Raw genomic sequence first — 16,922 nt, 5'->3', positions numbered from 1 at the left:
GACAGGTGCCATTGAACCAGATTACATTCATTATGAAATGATTAAACACCTTTTACCAAATTCTGTGGATCACCTGGTCTTCCTTTATAACAATCTTTTTTTTAAATAGCAGTTTCTGGATGCCTGACACAAGGCAATTGACCCTGCCTTTGCTAAGCTAGGAAGAATCCCAGAGTTCCAACTAACTGCTGTCCTTTTGCTCTGATTAACTGTTTGTGCAGAATCTTGGAGCAAATGAACAATGCTCATTTCATATGGTATTTAGAGGCAAATGATCTTCTCTCCAGCATTCAGTGTGGTTTCTGAAGGAACTGGCTCACTCTGGACCATTTAAATAGATTGGAAATATCTGTCCAAGATGCTTTCTTAAAATGAGAACACCTGATGCTAGTCTTTTTTGACATGGAAAAAGCATGGCATAACTTGGAGATTCAACATTTTAGATAGCCTTGGTCTTAGAGGTCACCTCCCTATTTTTGTCAAAAAAAATTGTCTTGCCAAGTTTGTGTAGGATCCACCCTCTCTTTCCCCTTTTTCCAAGGGTACCCTCAGGGATCATTTTTATTGTTACTCTTTTTGCAATCAAGTGAACTCCATTACAGAACAGATTCTAGCTATAAAAACAGTTTCCTCTGTGTTGAAGATTTTAGCATAATTTCTCAGTCCTGCAGCATGATTATTGAAAGACAACTGCAACATGCCATCAATTGCATCAGCTCCTGGGCAATAAACAAATGGCTTCAGCTTCTCACTGCAAAAGACCATTTGCATATCTTTTTAGTGCTATTGTAATCTTCCTCCTGAACCAATATTTAGGCTTGGACAAAATGCTATTCCAGTAGGATCCGAGACCAGATTTTTGGGGCTCATATTTGATAGAAAATTGCTGAAATGCAACTTTCTATCAAATCTTGTGCAATACAACATATCTCATGCTCTTTGTACATATCAACCATGTATAAAGAGCACAAGAGGCTTGAATAACCTCCATGCGATCTCGTCTACTTCTTGTGGTGCCAGCTGACGCACATTACTATCCCTTTATCATGCACTTGCAAGATCTAAACTAGATTGTGTCCCGCGTATACACATCTGCTAGACACAGTGTACCCTGAGTGCTGGATTATATCCTACCCACCATCAGGCAATTTGTATTGCTACTGGAACATTTTGAATATCTCCTGTCCAGAACTTTTATGTTGAAGCAAATGAACCATCATTATTGTTTTGTGAGAAATGCTTGTCTCTACAGTATGCTTTAAAACTTAAACCCTTGCCAGACCATACCATACCATACCATGTGGACACTCATCAGATTGCCAACCATCCATTCAGAATTTGTATCCAAACGCTACTCTGAGATTTACATAACAAAGTTACTATATCACTGAGGCAACATCACCTTAACAACCAGAGAAGGCAGAGATTCCATCTGCTGTTTCCCTGCAACTCTAATCAGCACACCAAGCCGAACATTTGCCAGTCTATGTAAATGGTTCAAAGTCAAGAAGTATTCATGGGATCTGTGTTTCTGTCTTCCCAGACATCAATGATATCTGAGTACCCCCTTCCCCTTCCCCGTGCTGAATTCATTTGGGTTGAATTCATTCTGTTGGTTTGTCTGCAAAATTTTTAGAAGGCAACCTATTTGTAGGTTACTGATTTTTAATGTATCCTATTCTTGAACTTGGTGCATCATGGCCTTAGTTGCCTGTGTGCCATTAAAAATCAAATAGAATCAAACTTATTTTTTCTTTTACATTTAGAACAGCACATTTAGTCTCCAAGTATAGGCCTCGATGTCCAATTATTGCTGTTTCCAGGTTTACTCAAACAACAAGACAAGCACATTTGTGGCGGGGAATTCTTCCTCTCCATTTTCAAGGTAAGAAAGATTTTGTAATATATGTATGTGATAAATGAAATATTATTATTGTGAAATCTCTTGGGATTATGGGTATCAGACAGCTAGTTTTCAACTGTTCTGCTCCATCCTGTTATACGCTTCTCAAAAGCACTATATTATATAGTGCTTTTGTTTGTCCTATAATTTTCAAATTTTGCCATGGATAACCATGGGCATTTTGTATATGCTTTTCTTTAGCATTAATTTGGCCTCTGTGCATTGCCCTGTATTTCCTTTATCTTTTGATACTGTATCTAATTTCAGTAGTTTCTCTTATTCTTAATTTTAAAGCTGGTAGAAGCACTGTTCTTATAGAATTCTTGTAATTTATAAGCTAGTATACATTTATGAGCCAAATTGTTATGACCACCTGTCTCCACAAGGGGATGCACCCCACAGTACATCCAGGAGTGACATCATTGACAAGTGAAGTATATATAGTGATAGCACAAGTCAGTGCCTTTCAATTTGTCAGTACAAAGACCATGCAATGGGGTAAAGGAAGGACCTGATGGAGTTTGAACAAGGAATGATTTGCAGTGCTGGGAAGGCAGGAGTCAGCATCTCAGCAACCACAGTCATCGTCAGCTGCTTGAGGGCTGCCGTAGTGAAAGTGTGGTAGGAATGGTCTGAAGAGGGATGCACAACCATCCTACATGCCAGGATAGAAAGACCAGCACTAATTAAAAGTAGAGGTGAACAGCAGTTAGCACATGCTGTCTGGGACAACAGATGACTCACACTGCCTCGATTAACAGCAACCTGCAACCACAGTGCACAGAGAACAAAATTTCCAAGCCCACCATCAAGTAGACACCCTTGAGGCCTGCAGAGTAGGTGATCTGTTCATGTCCCCATGTTGACAGACTGTCATCAACACCTGCAGTGGGCATGGGAGCACTATTCTGGACTTTGGATGACAGGAAAAGAGTTACCTGGTCTGATGAATCAAGGTTCCAGCTCCATTATGGCGATGGTGGGTGAGTATTTGACAACAAACAACTGCTACCAGATTGCATGGTTGCACAAAAACAGGCCGGTAGTGGTGGTATCATGGTTTATGGGATGCTTTTGTGGACATCACTGGGTCCCCCATCCCCATTGCATATACCCCTCCCACCAGATCCTACCTTAGCATTGTTTCAGACCAATGCCCTATGTGGTGACCATGTATCCAGATGGCACTGAGCTCTTTCAACAAGACACCCTGTGTCACAAGGCCTGCATTCAGGAATGGTTTGAGGATCATGTCCAAGCATTTCATCTGCTTTCCTGGCTGTCAGATTCCCTCCACATCAATCCAGTTTGACATTTGTGGGATGTGGGGAAGAATGCAGCATTTGCTAGTCCACACCAGTGCCTTTTCCATTGCCAAACTCCAGAAACTCCTGTCCAGGATAACTGTGGATACCTTCCAAGATCTCATGGAGTCAATGCCATGTTAGGTGCAAACAGTGATTGTGGCAAAAGGTATCCCAACATGCTGTTAAGTAGGTGGTCATAATGTTTTGGGTCATGACTATGTATAAAATCCTTATTCATTGAGATTTGTCCGTTTTAATTATTTTCTTTTAACTCACTCCAACTTAACCAACCTAATGTAGGCTGACAACATGCATCAGAATTCCTTAATGTTATCTAACTGATTATTTTCCTTAACTGTGTAATTCTTTAATTGCTTTAAATATCATAATTACATTAGCTAATAATGAACCTTTAGTGCTAACAATGCTGATATTGATTTTATTTGGTATTCTGTGTAATTTAACGAGTTGAGAAATGATATTAATCTTTGAAATTTAATGCAAATTCAGCTTTTGCTAAGTGTGATGAAAAAAAGTTCCTGGATTGTATTTTTTTTAAAAAAAAGTTTCATTGTTTATTTCATTGTGTCACCCTGTAAGTAGTCCCCATGAGGTTAAATGCAGCAAGTCCTCCTGCATTGAAAGCATTTCTGTTTTGACTTAACACATCTTTTTGTTTTTTATCACACTCAGAAATATCATAATTTACTCTCGTTCGAAACTTTTGTTTCGAAAACATGAAAAAATCAGGAGAGCTAGATCTGTTAATACAGAGTGAAGAACTACAGCCACATTACTATTGGCCAGAAATTAATATTACAAGGAAGCAAGCTTACACAGCAAAAAAAAAAAAAAAAAAAAAAAAAGAAACCCCTGTCCATCCCTTCTAATAATCTTTCTTTCTTAAATTTATTCTAATTACTCCAAATGGAAGTTGTGCCAACAATTAACTATCCTCTGGCTGAAAACAAATTTCCACTCATCTGTCTTGCAGCCATCCTCCTTCCCGAATTTAAAATTATACCCTCCCCTTATGTGTTTTGTTGTTGTCCACACAAGCGTAAGGATGCCATCAACATTTAGCTTACTCAATTTATTCAAAGCCTTAAACACCTCAATCAGATTTCCTTGCAGAACTGAAATCTTTCATCTTAAGAATACACCTTTCTGTTCTTGACTTATCTTGTTGCTCTTCTCTGCAACCATTTCAACAGATCCACACCCTTCTTAAAATGAGGCTTCCATCCAGACCTGTATGTCGTATTCAAGATGTGGCCTGGCCATTATCTTATACAGTGGAATAATTATCTCCTTATCTCTTCTGGCAGAATTCCTGTATACAGTATGTCATTGACAAAACCTCATGAGCTGTCCTAGCAACCCATCTGCACTGCACAGTTATCCCCCCCCCAGGTCTTTTCTGTTCTCTACTACCTTGAGTGTGTCACACAGTTGATATATTATTCTGGGATTACTGCTAACCATATGCAGTACCTTGCATATCAGTGTTAAACTTTAATTGCACTTCTCAGCCTATCTGCCTAATTGTTTTAAATCTGATTTCAGTAGCATATCCTTATTACTGTCATTAACACATTGACTGCTACAGCTTATTTGGGTAAATGGGTCTCCGACACCAGTCTGAGTTAGGCATGTTAAATTATTCAAAACCCAAATTATAATATATTCATCACCAAAACTCATAAAAAAAGCTTATTGTTGTAAAAAAAAAAAAAAAAAAAAAAAAAAAACCTCGAATTATCTTGTAGATGGAGTATGTAATGGAAAATTCCTCACAGCAGCCAACTAAGAGTTAACTTGATTACCTCAGACGTATTGTTACCTGCAGAATTTGCTATATATGAGTCAGCACTGTGCGTAAATCCGTAGTAGTGATACAGACTGTGCTGTGTACATTGTATTTAGTAATTTGTAACGTGGTTTTTTTTTTTTTTTTACAAAAAATAAAAATAAAAAATAAAAGAACCTAAAACATGAATAAGAAGAGCACATAATCAAAGAAGAGCTTGAGCTCTATGCTAATATGAGTGACTCGGAGTTTGAAGAGATTTTTGACAAGCCGTACGGGTCTGGTTCCAACAGTGACAATTATGAACCTTCTAACAATTCAAGTGAGGATAGCGAAGATGAAGCCAGCTCTCAAAATGACAATTTGTGGAATGAAATAGCAGAAGATCCTCCAATTTATTTTTAAAGAGAATGTTGGTTTGAAAATGGACACAACAGAACTTAGTGTACAAAAATTGGTAGACCTATATTTTTCAGAAGAATTTCTTACATTATTGAATTTCCCCAAACTTTCAGCCTCTACTACCCATGTATGCAACTTATTTATTTATTTTTTTTTTTTTTGACATCTCAGAAATGAAAGTGTTTCTTGGATTTTTGTTACAAATGGGTCCTTGTTTTTCCTTCAATAGAGAATTACTGGAGTACAAGTGCATTCTACAATGTTGTTTTGGCGATCATAAGTCGAAATAGATTCCAGTTGATATGATATTTTCACTTCGCAAATAATTCATTACAATTTGCTGACAGGCCATACAAGGTAATACCGATTTTAAATCATTTCAATAATGTTATGCACAATAATTACATCTGACTGACTGAATAAAAACATCTGTATTGACAAGTCGATGTTGTGGCATGGGAGACTTGATGTTGTGGCATGGGAGACTTAGGTGATGTTGGCTCCCATACATCACCTAAGTGTTCAACGCTGAAAGCAACCTCCAACCAAGATAGTTAAGCATTGACATGAAATAAGCTGTTTGTTAGCCATCCCCTTCCCTTCAAGTCTGTATTCAGTACTGCCAGTGGAACAGTTGTAGCCATTTCATGTAGCGTGGCACAGTACTTGTTTACCACAAACATGTAGATTTTTATCACCGAGCTATTGGCTTTTCACCAGTTTTTCTACATGCTTACCCCAATAGGAATGTGATAGCCCAGAGACATTCCCACTTGGGGAGGTTTGGATGAGAGCTTGACACACATTGCAGATTTTCTGAAATCATTAATGCTCTCCTCCATATTGGAGGTGCTGTTTTGCCAAGGACATAAATTAGTGACATAAAGCTTTCAGCTAGCCAATCTGTTGGATAGCGGAAAGCTTTTGTCAAACATGTGGTTACTGTCTTTAGTAACTGCATATTTGACAGACTCGCTGCTACTTGAGTTTACACAGTCACTTTAAATAGTGGAGATGGGGGAAACCTCTGGTACCGTAAGACAACTAACAGTCACTTTAAATATCAAGAAGGTTGAGTTCCACCTAACCTACTGTCCATCACATTTTAGGGATCCCTTCCAGATTATTCAGTCAGCTCCTGAACATAGCTTTGCTACACTTCTAGTTTCATTTTTAGTTGGTGGGACTATACAGACTATTTTATGGACTGATTTTTACTAATCCATCAATATGTAAGTCTTTATGTTATTATTATTATTTTTTTTCTTTTTACTGTAGATGAAAACACCAGTAAAATATTGAAACTTGTTCAGTTAATAAAAAAATACTTTTCTTACTTGTCGATTTGCAACTTTCATCAGGGTAGTTCCAGGATTTTCTAAAGTGGGGGGTCTAAAGTAGTTATAGGAGGTATAAAGTGTTCTGGTAATCATTAAGCATTAGTCATCATGTAACAGTAAAAAAAATGCAGATTATTTTGATCATAAACAGATGTTGTATCCACTTTGTTCCATACCTGGGACTGTCCCTGACTCATTACAAATCTGATTCTTACTATTATAGAAGATAAAATGGTGGAAAATAATTGCATCAAATTCAGACTTTGAATGTTCTATCTTGTCTCATCAACATGTTTCCTTATTAATATTAACCATATGGTACAAGGAAGCCTTAGGATTTTTTTTTTTTTTTTTTATTTTATTTGAAAATCCCAAACTTAAAAGGTATAAGAACCTTGTAGTACTTAGTACCATGTATGGATTGTATGTTGAGAAGACAGAAGATATTTTAGACTTCAGTTTCTAGATTGTATGTTTAATAAATGTGAAAGAAATTTATTAGTAGTAGTAGTAGTGGCATACAATGCAAGAAAGCAAGCATATAAAGCGTCATCAACAAAAAAAAAAAAAAAAAAACCTCCTATTTTCACCTGCCCTCCAAGAATTTGTCTGGTTTTTTTCCTGAATTTATTCAAACTGCCCACTGGCTGAAGGCAAACCTTTGCACCCTGCAGCTGTCCTTCCTCAATTTGAATTTATGTCCCCCATGTGTGTAGTCTAAACAAGAGGAAACATGCCATCAGCATTAGGCTTGCTCAATCCATTGAAAGCCTTAAACACCTCGGTCAGATCACCTTGCAGGTGCCTAGTCTCCAGATGTTGCACTTCACAGAACTGAAGCCTTTTTTGGTGAGACCACCCTTTCATTCCCTTCACCAATCTCCTCGTCCTTCTATGCACCCATTCCAGTAGATCTACATCCTTCCTAAATGAGGCTGCCAGACCTGTATGCAGTACTCAAGATGTATCCTAACCTTATACAATGGGATAATCACTTCCTTATTCCTGCTAGCAAAGTTCCTGTATACCATAAACAAAACTGCATAAGCTGCCCTAGCAGCTTGCCTGCATTGCTCAGGAAACTTCGATTCTTACTGCACAATTAGCCCCAGGTCTTTATCATTTTCCACTACTCTGAGTGTAGTACCATACAGTTGTTGTATGAATCTAGGAGGATTACCTCAACCCCATATGCAGTACCTTGCATTTGTTAAACCTCAATTGCCATTCCTTAGCCCAAATGCCTAATTTTTCAAGATCTGTTGCAATAGTTTACCTTGATTACTGTCATTTACTGCCCTGCCAACCTTTGTATCATTTGCAAACTTAACTTCATAAGCCTGATAGAAAGCAACAATGGGCTCAGCACTGAACCCTGACTCCACTCCACTAATATTAATTAGTGGGACTCCACTAATAACACCACTTTAATTTATATGTATGCTATGCATATTTCTAATCTGCCACAAGTCTCATCAGCTCATCTGATATCCATTTAGGTCTAAGCTTGGAACAGCATTTCTTTGTATGAAAAGCCTAGTAGCTTCTATGATTGCTTCCCTGATTGTTTCCCATTTAGAATTTGCTGTTGGTAACATTATCAGATGGTCCCACTGTATAGAATTTTTAAAAACTCTCTGAGACCATTGTAGTCCCTTTACGAAAGCAAAAATCCTTCCATGGTAGTTATATAAACCTTGATGGTAGTTATATCGTTAGGTAGATCCCACATTAATACACTGTTATCACTGCCACCTAGTAGTTCTTTTACTTGCATATTCTTAATGTGTGAAAAACCACTGTTGATAATCAGATTGAGTTTTTTTGCTCTGTATTCTTGCCTCTCTAACATGCTGTTTCAGAAAACAGTCATCCAATAAATTCATGTCTCGCTTATGCGTGATTGACCAGTCCACAACTCCAACCAATATCTGCAAAGTTAAAATCCCTCATTTTAAGACATTCTGATTTACTGGCCCACTCTGACAGTTTTGTTATACTTATCACAGTCATTCAGCCAATAACACACTGCTAATGCCACACTGCTCCAATTTCTACACCAGTCTTTTATGTGCAACAGTATCGAAAGCTTTCCTGAAATCCAAGTGTATATCAAAATTATTTTTTGCATCCAATTCCTTTGTTACTACACCATTCTAATATATCTCATAATCTGACTTAGCTTGCCTAACCTCCTTTTTGACTTGATTGCAGACTAGTTTATATCTACCATAGGCTTCTGTATCATTTGATAATGTATATACATTACATGCATTTTTCTTCTCTTCCTAAAGATGCACTCGGTATTCAATCAGATTGGTCAGACAGGATTGCATTTTAACAAATCTGTTCTATAACTGCAGTATAATTGCATCCCTGTCTAGATTGTCCTATATTACTCTTTAACCAGTGACTATTGTTTTCCCTGTAACAGAAGTTAAGCTAAAGTCTGTAATTCCTCATGTCTCCCTTTGATCCCACTTTGTGAATTGGGGATTCAAATATCTCTAGTTCATGGGGCCTTTCCCCTGAATCCAATGGCCTTAGTTGCTAATGATCCTAAAAACCAAATCCCCTGAATCCAAGGGTGCACTCATAATTATGGATAAGCTTTTGCTTACCTAATTTGCTGCTTCCCTTAATATAATTGGATAGTCCTACCCACCCCAGGTGCCTTTGTTTAATTTCAATAATTTCTCTTCCACTTCCCTCTCAGTTATTACAAACTCATTTAGCTCGCAGCTAGAGTTAGATAAATTTATGGCATTCCTTTCCCTAAGAATTCCTCGTGTGTGAATGTGAAATACTCATTCATTTTATCAGCAACCCGAGCATGATCATCAACAGTTGAATGATTGATATCGAGTGGACCAATTTGATTCATCACCCTTCTGTTGTTTACACAATTAAAGAAGTCTTTGCTGTTTTTCTATGCATCCTTTGCCAAATATTTCTCGTAATCTGCCTTAGCCTCCTTTGCGACTTGATTGCAGACTAGCAATCAGATTGCAGACTTATATCTACCATGGGTTTCTGTATCTCCTGATGATTTATATGCACCACATGCCATATTCTTCTCTGCCACGAGTCTCATTAGTTCATCTGACATCCATTTAGGCCTAAACCTTGAACAATATTCCTTAGTTTGTATGAAAAGCCTAGTATCTTCCAAGATTAATTCCTTGAATGCTTCCCATTTAGAATTTGCTGTTGGTAATATCATCAGTTGGTCCCACTGTATAGAATTTAAAAACTGTCTGAGACCACTGTTGTCACCTTTACGAAAGCAAAAACCCTTCCCTTTATACCTGATGGTAGTTACATCTTTAAGTAAATCCCACATCAGTACACTGTGATCACTACCACCTAATGGCTCCTTTATCTGAAAATTCTTAATTCACAAATAATCACTGCTGATAATCAGATCAAGAGTGTTACTGTCTCTGGTTGCCTCTCAAAAATGCTGCTGCAGAAAGCAATCTTCCAATAAATCCCCAAAGCCTTGCTAGTTTGTGAGTGACCAAGCCGCAAGTTCTAATCAATATCTGGGAAGTTAAAATCCCCCATTATAAGACAATCTGATTTACTGGACCACTCTATTTCTCTGTACAGTTGTTCATTGTTCTCATCAGAGTCATTAAGCCTATAACACACTCCTGCTCTCATTTTTGTTTTCCCAGTGCTTATGTCATGCCAGACTTACTTAACCATTGTACTGGTCACCCATGTCAACTGGATGCAGTGTCTTAGATTTAATAAGCTTTTTAACTAAGAGCATAACCCCTCCTTCTGTTGTGTGTGTGTGTGTGTGTGTGTGTGTCCTTTCTGTACAAAGTTGTACTCCCAATATGATTTCCAGGATCAGTCAAGCAAACTGAGTGCTCAAAAGATAGACCCTGGCAATCATATACTGTGCAGTGTTCCTACTTGTTATCACCTATGGAGCCAGTGCGTTCACCTGCTTGTCCATAGTAAGAAATTGAAATAAATTAGAATCGATTCAAAGGACAGTACTTGAGCATGTTGAACAGTAAGCACACCTGGGCTACAGTTGCTGGCTGGAGCTCTCCCACTTTACCTGGAAGTAGCCAAAAGAGGCTTGTACTATAGACTTAAAAGGGTCATACCCACAGAATTTCTGGGTAGTCCTTGATACAGCCAAGACCTTCAATGCTGAAAGAAAAAGAATAGCCACAAAGCTCCACGAGTTATAGCAAAGTTGGAGTAGGAAACCAGAGGTCTGGTTACCAAAAATTTTCTGCCATGGGTAGCAATGATTAGCCCAAAGCCACCTAAGTCGTATGCCCCTGGACTTTTTACAACTTTTAAATTAGCATTAGCATTAGTAGCAGCATATGTTGCAAGAAAGCAAGCTTATACAGCATCAGCCAAAACAAAAAAAAAAAAAAAAAAAAACCTGGTGGGTTCCCCACTGCCAGTAACATATCCCACCTCTGGAACAGGATTGGCAGTTTGATCTTTCTATCGGATTCGACACTTACATGGACCTGACACTGATCACAGACAGAGACATACTGCAGCTCTACTGCCTACATGCCATTTGGCAATCTGAACCGAGTACTCAAACCCAGTTCCCTTTAAAACCCCCATCCTCAGGCAGGGGGGAAGGAGACGGGTCTCTGTCTTCTTCCCCATACTTTGCCTGGTGGGGCTCGTCCCCTCTGACCTCTTTGGAGATGCCTATTCTATCGTCCCCATCCTTCTACCTATCCCCCCCCCCCGACCACTCTAACGAAACCAACTGAGTACACCCCTAACAATGCCACCAAATTCTAATCTATCTGAATTCAACCGCTTTATCGTAATCCTCTTTCGGCCTTTCCAAATTCTAGTGTTCACCCAAGGCCTATATATATATATATAGGCCCTGCAAGCTCTGAAATCCTCAGAAATTAGGTGACAGGGTCTGCCACCTAATTTCTGAGGATTTATTAAGTACTCTGCTGTTGATTATTTAAGTACTCTGCTGTTGCCACCAACAGCAGAGTACTTAAATAATCTACTGGGTACCTGGCCTACCTCCTCGTGGCAAAGTGTAGGCAACGGTGGGTCTCAATAGGGACCCAATGGCTAAATGGTCAGAGAAACAACAGCGTAACACTACACATTCCATATACCTTTAAATTTCTGGCCTTCACAGTTCTGTGTAACCTATACAAAGAATACAACATGGAGATGGGGGAAACTCCTGGTGCTGTCATACAACTAACACACTAAAAAAAAAAAAAACTAACATACTGTACTCCCCATATTCAAATTCTGCATCCCTTATGTCTGAATGACACTGTCTGCAATATCCCTACAATGTCTGCATTTGATGATGCAATCAGTACTTCAAATTTGTCAAATTTATTTATTATGCTCCTAACATTCATGGACATGTAAGTATATATGCATCTGCTCTTACTCATAGTTACCCTAACACAGCTCATTTTTACTTTTATTGTGATGACCCACTGCAGATTTTGAAATTCCTGACACCTTGCTTTCCTGGCTGCTGCATGTTCCAATAGAATCAGTGCAAGAATCACTTTCATCTCTGCCTACAGCTCTAGTTTATCTATTGGTATAAGCACTGGAAAGCAAAAATGGGAGTTCATTAGTAGATCACCTAATGCTTAGTAGCATTCTCAATACTTTTTTCCCCTCAAATTTCAGTGAGCAAAAAATATCCTTGAAAAATTCTTTTCCTATTACTGTAATCAGTATGTAGCTTTTAATGAGCTCTTGGTATTGAAAAAATTATGAAAGCAGCTACATCGCTGTTTTGTGTTGTAGGGTGTTGCAGCATCATCTTGTGTGTGGCCCTGTCTTCTTTGGCTATGTGGCACCTTCTTGTTTGGGTTTGTTCACTTCAAGGCGCCATCTTGTTTCCTCTCATTTCTGTGGGGCAACACCCTTTTTTACGTCTAGTCGCTCTAACTCACAAACTCTTAGGACAAAATCCCTGCCCTCGGTCTCCAGAAGTTATATAACCCTTGTGACTGCAGCAAAGGATTAGCATTGTGTTAAAGGACTGGACAATCGCAGTGCGTTGACTCAATCCCTCGGATATAACTTATCTTAGTTGGTTCTTACCTGTGCTGGTGTGATTGTATATGGGCAGAGAGGACGAGACTTAGTGAAACCCCTAACAATATTTATTAACACAAAACAAAATAGATATACAACACTTGCACTCTACTTAGGTGATATGTTTAAATTGTGGTATTCAGGCATTGGTTACATTTTCATAATGTCAAATATGTGGATCTGGTAATAAACTAGTACATTCTGCTCTTCATAGAAATCCTGTATTTTATCTTGCAACAATAATCCTTCACAATTCTTACCTTTTGTAGGGTACTAGATTGTTCTAGGTTAAAAGTCCAGAATGCTCATAGACATTTTTGGTCTTACTCCTATTCTGAGGCTAAATGAGGGTGGGTGTGGCTAAGTTTCCTGGCTTGTGCATCCTTCATCATCATCTGGAACTTAGTGCTTGATCATGCTCGAATATACTGCGCTTTTCTCGTGGGCATCAGGATGGGAATTTTCGGGTGTTTATAGGAGCATTATAGTCGCTTAACCTATATTGTGTTAACATGTAATTCATTTGGGATTAGGAAACAAGCGTTGAAAATGTTATCAGTTTGGTTTCGGTTTCTGATTGTTACATTCACACGAATAATATAATGGCTTACCAGTTAATTCGCTCGCTCCTGGGATTCAGTTATACGGCTTCCTTCTCTCCAGTGAAATCTGGGTGGGGTCCTCTACTGATTTTCGGGCAGTTTGTGCCTGGTGGCCGCTCTGCTTCTTCTCTGCCTTTGTTCCTCTCTTCTTTTCTTTGTCTCTCGCTGCTCTGCTGATCTTCCTACTCGTTGTTCCTCTACGAAGAGCAGACTCCCAACTCTCCTTTTTAGGCCCCCGTTTACCCTTATATATTCCTCGCGCTTCCGTGCTACTTTTCCCCTTTAACTTTTTTCTTCGGTGGCTACGGAACAAAAAGGAATTCTTCGCTTCCTCCCAGTGGCAGTGGGGAAAGTCGTAAATATGAAGGACTGTTCTTTTAGTTACCTAAGTCTGCATCATGGCCCGGTGTGCACCTGGTTTCGCTATGAACGTAAACCTTCTTTTTGCTTATTGTTGTTAGCGCGGGACCGAAGTTCTCACTGCCCCTTTCACCCCCGTTAAGAGCGAAAGCAAGCTTGTGTCGTTAGTCATGGGCTCTTGCCTTCTCATTGGCTCTGTCGCAACTCCTCCTCAATACTTTTGATTTGGCTTTCCCTTGCTTAATTTTCGCGGGTTCTAATTGAAAACGGTTTTTCGACAATTTAGCCCCAACATCCTGAATATCGGTTTTATTAATCGAACAGAGAATTAGATTTATCCGATCGTCGTGAGCGGAGAATTTATCAGCCTCACAGTGTCTCTTGTAAGCATAATTCATTTTTGCTATGCTAGCAGAAGTTAGTCTGGTTACTATTATCGCTCATGGCAGAAGAAACTGTCTTTGGAATGAGTTGTCCTGTCACTGCACTACTTAAAACAAATGGCATTTTGTTTTGAAGTAATGCAAAAAAGGCAAAAAAAACGAATGGTTCCCCCCTCTCATTTAAGAGACCACCTGTTGTCTGACAAGGGATCAGTGAGGTCTTAAATAAGCTATCATTGCCCCACCCCATTTTAAATAAATGGCAGATTAGCTATTTATTTGTAAGTAGTGCAATATTAACTCATTGCAAAGTTATTCTGGTGTTTTTAGGAGCATCAGCAAATTGGACTGTATTTCACCATTCTGTATTCAGTGGCCCATCTGCATGTTATATGGACCAAAAACACCAAGAACAACTCACAAGAAAAATCCCACCTCTCACCCAAAATTGGCCAACTATGGCCCCGATTGAAGAAGCCTTTAAAAATTCCTCCAGTATATCAAGAAATTCAAACCCAGACCTTTTCCAAGTGAGTGACAGTGATTTTATTACTACTGTCTACTGCAAGTTCAACAAATAAATAGTATTCTGGAGTGGTCTTAGGTAAGGGGCTAAAGGTACCATAATCCCCTTATATAATGAAAAAAAGAAAGTGAAGTTTTTTTTTTTACTGCTACATAATGATTAAAACTTAATGATTCTCCACAATGCTACTTTAGTCCCCTCCTTTAGAAAATCTTGGGCCACCCCCTGTATATACTGCCTTGTGAACATTGCAAAGGCAGAGTTTGTTGGTTTCAGCTGTTTAATATGTCCAAGGAGGTACAATATGTATTACTCTTAAAAGGAATGTTCTGCTGTTGCCCATGATATTAGTTGGACATCCAATTTTAATTTAGGATCTAGTTACTATGAGTGATAAAACATTGCATTGTTCTAGACAGTTTAAATCTGACTGACAGCAGGAACATGTGAAAGGGCAGGACAGTCCTCCCAAACCCATAAAATTGCAATAAGGCCAAGTAGCATTAACTATTTTATAATTTAGAAGCTCTAGCTTTGTATATAACATAAAATATCTAGTTGGAATACAAAAGAAATAGCATACAGAAAAGTGTGCACACTCCATTCAAAAATTATTGAATTTTTCAGTATCAAACATTATAACTAGATATAACTCTGCTACTCACTTGGAAAAGTGTGTAGGAAGAACATCACATGCAGCATTCTACATGCACACACTGAAAGATGCTGTCCAATGTGATGTTTCCAACACTCATCTAGACTGCCATGTAAAAATACATTGGTTACACTCCAGTGTGTAAGATGCTGCATGTTAGAGCCCATGCTATGTAGTCTTAAGCTGTGTGGTCTCTATCATTCATAATCTCCTTTCCTGAAATTATAACCCCTTCCTTTGCTTTTAACCACTGCCACCTCTCTCCGTCATCCAACTGAGAACTCCAGGATCACTCCCTGCCATTGGTTCCTGTACTGTGGTCACCTGGTTCCTTGGTGATGATCAGGTCTAGAATATTCTTGCTCCCAGTACTTTCCTCAATGTGCTGATACAAATAAGTTAATAGTTGATTTAAAAATTTCATTCCCAGTGGTGAGTTTTCTCATACTTACACTAGTCAATTAGGGACAAACTGAAATCACTCATAAGATATTATAGGCTCTCATCAATAATCTTCAATTTTTTTTCTAGTCAGTAGCATACCCCACTCTCATTTTGCTTTTGCATCAAACTACTTCACACCATACAGGTAGGTGCCTCGATAGCCAGGTGGGCAGGAGCAGCAGTGCGTAGCACATGCTTCTTGATTAGACCGGGGTTCGGAATGACCACCGCATATCCCCGGAGCAATATGGCCTTAGTTGTTAATGCTCCTAAAAACCAAATAATAAACAACAACCATACAGGTTCTATGTTGACATGCATAAGTTCAGCATCTGAAAAAGCTTTAGTTATGTTCAAACTCGTTTGATAAGAATCATAATCCTCACCACCCCTTCTGTGCAGGTAGCACCTCTCCAGTTGTTGCAGTTTACAATAATTCCTTTTATGTGGTCATCATCATCAGCCATTTTCAATACACTGCAGGATGAAGGCCTCTCCAGCAACTTTCCAGGTTCTGTTTTGTGCAATGGCCATCCATTTACCACCCACAAACTTGTGAATTTCATCTGTTCATCTCTGTTGTTGTCTTCCGTGTTTTCTTTTAGCTCCTGTTGGGTACCATTCTGTTATTTTCTTAGTCCATCTCTCATCATGTCTTCAAGCTATGTGTCCAGCCCAAGACCATTTCAGTTTAGTTTTGATCAGAATATCCTTTACTTGTGTTTGCAGCCTAATCCATATGTGTTTCTCTTCTTATGTAACAGTCTGATTCCTAATATAATTTGTTCCATTCTTTGTTGTGTGGTTTCAGCTTCTTCCATTCTTTTGGTAAGTGCCCAAGTTTCACTTCCATAAGTCATGGTGGGGAGTATACATTGGTTCATTATTTTACATTTCAGACAAACTGGGATATTGCTCTTCAGTATGTGACTATGTTTCCTGAATGCTATCCATCCAAAATTTATTCTTCTCTTGACTTCCAGCCATTTATCATTATTACAGCTAATGACTTGTCCCAGATAAGTATGAGTCCACCTTTTTAATTACTGCTCCTTCAATGATTATATCCGTTTCCGTGACGTACTTGTTCATCATTA

At 38.7% G+C, this 16,922-nt stretch overlaps 1 protein-coding gene across 1 annotated transcript in view; it reads left to right on the top strand.

Moving 5' to 3' along the window:
* Window positions 1-16,922, top strand: part of LOC150091523 (pyruvate kinase PKM-like) — a 182,660-nt gene that overhangs the window by 161,268 nt on the left and 4,470 nt on the right. The window contains exon 10 of the mRNA XM_090376074.1: window positions 1,767-1,885. Within this exon, the coding sequence (XP_090232200.1) occupies window positions 1,767-1,885 (119 nt within the window). The remainder of the gene's footprint in view (window positions 1-1,766; window positions 1,886-16,922) is intronic.

The sequence above is a fragment of the Mastigoproctus giganteus genome, chromosome 1 (genome assembly GCF_048544385.1).
Source record: "Mastigoproctus giganteus isolate SK-2022 chromosome 1, ASM4854438v1, whole genome shotgun sequence".
Classification (NCBI taxonomy): Eukaryota; Metazoa; Arthropoda; class Arachnida; order Uropygi; family Thelyphonidae; genus Mastigoproctus; species Mastigoproctus giganteus.
Note: the sequence above shows the minus strand (reverse complement) of the source record. Positions and strands in the feature narration are given on the sequence as shown.